General features: G+C 47.7%; 1 protein-coding gene across 1 annotated transcript; it reads left to right on the top strand.

Annotated features, from left to right (window-relative positions):
- The first annotated feature begins 532 nt into the window (after window positions 1-532).
- Window positions 533-4,824, top strand: LOC119319077 (probable leucine-rich repeat receptor-like protein kinase At1g35710). Its single transcript, XM_037593589.1, has 8 exons — window positions 533-1,067; window positions 1,153-1,299; window positions 1,403-1,543; window positions 1,647-1,787; window positions 1,898-2,038; window positions 2,149-2,289; window positions 2,397-4,067; window positions 4,167-4,824. The coding sequence occupies exons 1-8, from the start codon at window positions 533-535 to the stop codon at window positions 4,544-4,546; spliced, it is 3,297 nt and encodes a 1,098-aa protein (XP_037449486.1). The 3' UTR covers window positions 4,547-4,824.
- The last annotated feature ends 2,261 nt before the right edge of the window (window positions 4,825-7,085 follow it).

Here is a 7,085-nt window from a genome sequence, read left to right on the forward strand (position 1 = left end):
CTTGTGCCTGCAGCGGCACGATGTATTCAGGACCCAGAAGTGGTTGTCTTTCATTCAGTTTTGAAGAAGAAAATGAAAAACTGGCCAATGATGCTAGCTTGTGTGGATCAGGATGTGAGAAGGTCTTGCTACAGGTTGCGGTCATTCAGGTTGTTAACAGGGAGGACTTCGGATGGGAGGTAGGTGGCAGTGCGAGTACGCGGCTGTCTAGTCGCATTCTCTTAATAATGCGATTCAATTGGTAATTACAGGTTGTGGTCAATCAACATTCGCCCAATAAATCTCTATTCAGGACTCGGTGGCGTTGGTCGTCATTCAGTTTTTTTAACTGCTCAATGATGCATGCTTGTGTGGAGCAGAATGTTAGAAGGTCTTGCACGCGGTCTTTCGGTGAATCAGCTCCACGATCTGTCCGAGCATGGTCTACACGGCAGGCCTCCCAATCACTTTCTTTTGAACTATCAACGGCATCAGCAGACTATATGTAATGTGTGTGCTTTGGAGCTTCACTTATGAACTAGACCTGCACAACATGAGCCTTCTCCTTGCTTTCGAGCTGCTGCTGCTCCTGCTTGCCTTGCCACACCTTTTTTGTGCCTCAAATTCTACACATTCGTCACTGGATCGTCAAGCAGACGCACTTCTCCAATGGAAATCTAGCCTCAACAGTTGGTCCAATGATCGCCTGGACTCATGGACAAAGGGAAGCAACCCTTGTGACTGGGATGGCGTTGCATGCGGCAACAACGTGCTGCCTCGTGGCCGTGACCAGGGTGGTGCTGCCCTAGTTGTGTCCAACATTTCGCTTGTGGGGTTTTCCCTTGTTGGCATGTTGGACAGGCTCCACTTTCCAGATTTGCCCCATCTTGTGTATCTAGACCTTAGTGGCAACATTCTCCAGGGCTCAATCCCATCAAGCATTGCTGCTCTTGCCCAGCTCACTCACTTGGATCTATGTCGCAACATTCTCCGGGGCTCAATCCCATTAAGCATTGGTGCTCTTTCCCAGCTCACTCACTTGGATCTATCCAACAATGAACTGAACGGATCTATCCCAACATCCCTAGGTAATTGTACGAACTACCGTTTGTTTCTACCATGCCTAGTACGGTTGCAAGACTAGGGAATTTGATGAGCCTCTCCACTTTGCAGATTTGCCTCATCTTGTCTATTTGAACCTTCGTAACAACCACCTCTCAGGCGGAATCCCTTCAAGCATTGGGGCTCTTGCAGAGCTCACATACTTGGACCTGTCCATCAACAACCTGAACGGATCTATCCCACCTTCCATAGGCAATTGTACAAAACTATCTTCCCTCGATCTCCCTTACTACAATTTGTTTCTACCATACCTAGTAAAGTTGGAAGACTAGGGAATTTGATGAGCATCTCCATTTTGCAGACTTGCCCCATCTTGTCTATCTGGACCTCGGTGACAACTCTCTCGCGGGCCTAATCCCATCAAGCATTGGCGCCATGGCCAAGCTCGAAAACTTGGTTATGTTCGGCAATGACCTGAACGGATCTATCCCAACATCCCTAGGTAATTGCACTAAACTAACCTCCGTCGATTTCCCAATTTTTTCTCTACCATGCCTAGTACAGTAAGGACACTAGGGAATTTAATGAGCCTCTCCACTTTCAAGACTTGCCGCATCTTGTCCATCTGGACCTCAGTTACAACAATCTCTCGGGACCAATCCCTTCAAGCATTGGTGCTCTTGCCAAGCTTGAAAACATGGATTTATCTGGCAATGACCTGAATGGATCTATCCCAACATCCCTAGGTAATTGCACTAAACTAACCTCCGTCAATCCCTTCTACTACATTTGTTTCTCTACCATGCCAAGTACAGTAAGGACACTGGGGAATTTAATGAGCCTCTCCACTCTCCAGACTTGCCCCATCTTGTCAATTTGAAGCTCGGTTATAACTCTCTCTCGGGCTTAATCCCATCAAGCATTGGCGCTCTACCCAAGCTCAAAAACTTGGATTTGTCCGGCAATGACCTGACCGGATCTATCCCAACATCCCTAGGTAATTGTACTAAACTGACCTCCATCAATCTCTTTTACTACAATTTTTTCTTTACCATGCCTAGTACAGTAAGGACACTAGGGAATTTAATGAGCCTCTCCACTTTCCAGACTTTCCCCATCTTGTCAATTTGAAGCTCGGTTATAACTCTCTCTCGGGCCTAATCCCATCAAGCATTGGCGCTCTGCCCAAGCTTGAAAACTTGGTTTTGTCCAGCAATGACCTGACCGGATCTATCCCAACATCTCTAGGTAATTGTAGTAACTAACCTCCATCGCTCTCTTTTACTACAATTTGTTTCTACCATGCCTAGTACAATAGGAAGACTAGGGAATTTGATGAGCCTCTTCCTTTGCAGATTTGCCCCATCTTGTCGATTTGAGCCTTCATGATAACCTCCTCTCAGTCGGAATCCTATCAAACATTGGTGCTCTGGCCAAGCTCGAATACTTGGATCTATCCTTCAATATTCTTAATGGATCTATCCCGCCATCCATGGGCAATTGTACAAAACTAACCCTACTTGATCTCTCTTATAATTTTTTGTCGCAAGGATCCATTGGAAGCATAGGAAATCTAACGAGTTTACATTTCCTAGATCTTTCCAACAATCAAATAAATGGTTTCCCTTCGACCATTTTGAAGTTAGCCTCTCTAACAACACTGGCACTTGGATCCAATCAGCTTAATGGTCTATTACCACCAGAGTTAGGATCACTTGTTCTTCTCTCACATCTGAATCTTTCCAACAACCAGATCATGGGTTCCATTGGAAGCATAGGAAATCTAACAAGTTTAGAATTCTTGGATCTTTCTAACAATCAAATAAATGGTTCCATCCCTCCAACCTTCTGGAAATTGACCTCTGTTACAACACTGTCACTTGATTCCAATCAGCTTAATGGCCTATTACCGCCAGAGTTAGGATCTCTTGTTCTGCTCACAAAACTGAACCTAAGTAGCAACCTGTTTCTAGGAAACATTCCACCTGAGATAGGACATTGCCACCTTTTATCATCGTTACTCTTATCAGACAACTTATTGACAGGAGAAATACCACAAGAACTTGGGTATCTCACCAATCTATATGAGCTAGATTTGAGTAGAAACAATTTAAATGGTGCCATCCCAACGACTTTTTCTAATCTTACGCAACTGTATAGACTGAAATTATCATATAACTATTTGGCTGGCAGAGTTCCATCTACCGCTGCAACATTGATCTCACTTGACCATAATATGGATTTATGCGGCGATTCCTATGACTTAAAACCGTGTGAAACACCGAAGCTCGACATGGAACACCTAAACAGAAAACATTCACGTATGGTACTTCTTGCTTTTTTTGCATCCTTTTCCTTCACTTGCCTCTCAATAGCAAGCATCATGGTTGTTTGTCGGAGAAAAAAGTGTGTAAAAAGTAAAAGCAAAAGAAAGTCTGGAGATATACTTTCTATATGGAATTTCGATGGAAAGATCGCATTCGAAGACATACTCGGTGCAACAGAAAATTTCGATGAGAAATATTGCATTGGCATTGGGGGCTATGGAACTGTCTTTAGAGTTGAGCTTGAGGGCGGGGTTACCTTTGCCGTCAAACGCCTGCATTCAATGGAAGAATTCAGAGACGAGGAAACATTTCACGCTGAGATTGAAGTGTTGACGAAAATTAGGCACCGATGTATCGTCAAGTTGTATGGCTTCTGTTCACACTCCCAATGCAAATTCCTCGTGTACGACCTTATCGAGAGGGGAAGCTTATCATCCATTTTGCACGAGCAAGATCTAGCAAAGGAGCTGGACTGGACAAATAGAATTGCTATTGTGGCGGATGTAGCTCAAGCTCTCTCCTATTTGCATCATGATTGCGATGATCCTATTGTACACCGGGACATAAAAAGCAGCAACATTCTTCTGAACCGAGATTATAAAGCTTATGTCTCGGACTTTGGCATGGCGAGGAAGCTGAAGCATGGTTGCTCAAGCTGGAGCACTATCTTCGCAGGGACATGTGGCTATATAGCCCCAGGTACTCATTGATGGTCTTAATCCATCCATATCCTTCGATGGTACAGAAAGGGAGAAACAAAAACTGATTATGTTTCGATATACTGATTTTTTATTACAGAATTGTCATCCACCATGGTGTTGACCGAGAAGTGCGACGTGTACAGCTTCGGTGTGGTTGCGCTGGAAGTTGTGATGGGAAAGCACCCAGGTGATCTGCTCCTTCCGTTCTTCTGCCGAACAGAGCAGCCGGGGAAGTTCAACGATATCCTGGATCGACGCATCGCTGCGCCGTCAACCATTCATGAGGAGAAGGATGTCATTTTGGTTGCCTTGGTGGCCTTTGCTTGTCTGCAAGTCAATCCCAAATCCCGGCCAACAATGCAGCAGGTGTATCAGGCACTGACAAATAGAAACCGCTCAACGTTCATTCCCAGGCCCCTTCATGAAATCAGGCTACAAGATTTGCATGATTACTGTGGCACATTAAAAAATGTATGAAGCTCCTGTGTTGGTAAAAAAATATATTGGCCTGTATATTATTTGTGTGTAGATTTCTAGGACGGAAGGATTGGATAACAGGGAAAATACATCCTTTGTATGTTGACTCAGATGTTTGTAAAGGGGAATAGATACAGTATGTTTTAGTAGAAGTTATGCAACAGGCTGGATGTTTAACAGACAAAAGTTGAAACAACGGAAGCTGTTCAGCTTAGACTGGTACAGCGGCATCCTTTGTGGTAGAAGATGAATTCAGAAATTACTCTGCGTGGCTTCGATTCACGCTGAATTGTGCTATCTGAAGCTAACTGATGTTATTTTCCTTTCCGCCAGAAAAAAGAAGTGTCCAATGCTCTCTCTTTACCCAAAAAGGCTCTCGCCCCGCTTTATATTATAAAGCCAATGCCCAAGCCAACATCCAACAAGGTTCAAACACACACACAAGGTCCAGACAAATAAGTACTCCAAGGGTTAATGTTGAGGGCACAACTTAACAAGCCCTACAAACACACACAAAAAGGCACACGCGCCAGGAGAGACATTGCATCTAGTCGGGCTCCGGGGGTGGCGGCGGGAGCGGAGGCGCCAAGCGGAAGGCCATCGATCGAAGGTTGGCGAGGAGGGTGTTGATGGCGTCCCGGTCCTGAGGGCGGCTAAGCGGCCGCCAGAGCTGCAAGTAACCACACATTTTAAAGATGGAGAGTCAGTAGCACGCTGAAGAGGCACCTTCTAAATGACAAGCTTATTGCGAACCGTCCACAGCGTCCAGGCGAGGACCCCAACGCACAGTCATCTAATATGTCTGTAGCGAGGGGGGGGGGGGAGGCTTGAATTTCCGCAAGCAGGTCAGGGAAGTTGGTGTTGCACCACTGTCCCCCTACCGTTTCGCGGAAACAAGACCAAAGAAACTGTGCCGTGTAGCACGAGAAGAAGATGTGGTTAGCATCCTCTACCGTGCCACATATAGGGCACATCCCATCTCCAGGACCATGGCGCTTAAGGAGCTCAACGCCGGACGGAAGGCGGCCGCGGATCCATTGCCAAAGGAAGATCCAGATCTTTAAGGGGAGGCGGATGTCCCAAATCAAACTGAAGGGCTCTGGGGCTGTCGATGGGGCTATAGCCGCGTAGAGGGATTTGGTGGAGAAGCAGCTGGATGGATCCAGACTCCAAGAGATGACGTCCGGAGAGTCGGCCACGTCCATAGGGAGGAGGGCGACGTCCTGGAGGAGGGCATCCCAGGCTGCCACCTCAGCAGGGCCAAAGGGGCAGCGGAACGCGAGGCGCCCTAAGTCAATAAGGGCCGACTCGACAGAGACCCGAGGGTCAACTACAATGTCGAAGAGAACTGGGAAACGGGCGGCTAGGGGGGAGTCCCCAAGCCACCTGTCCAGCCAGAACAAGGTCGAGGATCCAGTGCCCACCGAGATGGATGTGCCAATACGCAGGACAGGCAGCAGCTGGACGACGGCCTGCCAAAACTGGGAACCTCCTGAGCGTTGGCAGAATGCGAGAGGCTGCCCACGCAGGTACTTGTTCTGGATGATAGTAAGCCAGAGGCCTCCATCCCCATTGGCAATGCGCCAGAGCCAGCGGGTTAGGAGGGCGATGTTCATGCGCCGGGAGGACAAAATCCCTAGACCGCCCTGGTCCTTGGGTTTGCAAATATCTGGCCAGCTGACCATGTGGTATTTCTGCTTACCCTCCTCCCTAGCCCAGAAGAATCTAGATTGGTATTTGGCGAGCTCCTGATGAAGAGTTTCATGAAGACTATAAAAGCTCATGAGGAACCAAAGGAGGCTAGCAAGCGAAGAGTTGATAAGGATCACACGAGCCGCCTTCGACAACCATCGCCCTTTCCAGGGCTCAACGCGATGTTGCACACGGGTCACCGTGGGGCGAAGATCCGCCACAGTGAGGCGCGAATCACTAATGGGGATCCCCAGATAGGTCGTGGGGAAAGAACCCAGCCGACAATTAAGTCGGTCAGCAATAGCCTGTGCGTCCTCTAAGGGGTAACCGAGTACCATCACTTCGCTCTTATCAAAGTTTATGGTGAGGCCCGACATTTGTTGGAAGCACAGGAGGAGGAACTTCAGGTTAGAGATCTCCAGGGAGGAACCCTCTACCATAATGATGGCATCATCCGCGTATTGGAGAAGGGAGACTCCTCCCCCTCGTACTAGGTGCGGGACAAGGCCACGGATATGTCCAGCAGCCTTGGCTTTATTCAAGATGGCGGCCAGGGCATCCACCACCATGTTGAACAAGAACGGCGAGAAGGGATTGTTGGGTTTCGTAGTAATTTCAAAAAATTTCCTACGCACACGCAAGATCATGTGATGCATAGCAACGAGGGGAGAGTATTGTCTACGTACCCAACGCAGACCAACTGCGGAAGCGATGACACGACGTAGAGGAAGTAGTCGTATGTCTTCTCGATCCAACCGATCAAGCACCGAAACTACGGCACCTCCGAGTTCGAGCACACGTTCAGCTCGATGACGATCCCCGGACTCCGATCCAGCAAAGTGTCGGG

This window comes from Triticum dicoccoides, chromosome 1B, assembly GCF_002162155.2.
Source record: "Triticum dicoccoides isolate Atlit2015 ecotype Zavitan chromosome 1B, WEW_v2.0, whole genome shotgun sequence".
Taxonomy (NCBI): domain Eukaryota; kingdom Viridiplantae; phylum Streptophyta; class Magnoliopsida; order Poales; family Poaceae; genus Triticum; species Triticum dicoccoides.

Excerpts from the sequence above, each read along its gene's own strand:
- LOC119319077 (XM_037593589.1), top strand. The coding sequence starts at position 533 with ATGAGCCTTCTCCTTGCTTTCGAGCTGCTGCTGCTCCTGCTTGCCTTG. Across the intron at positions 1,068-1,152 it reads ATCTATCCCAACATCCCTAG|ATTTGCCTCATCTTGTCTAT; the intron begins GTAATTGTACGA and ends TCCACTTTGCAG. Across the intron at positions 2,039-2,148 it reads ATCTATCCCAACATCCCTAG|ACTTTCCCCATCTTGTCAAT; the intron begins GTAATTGTACTA and ends TCCACTTTCCAG.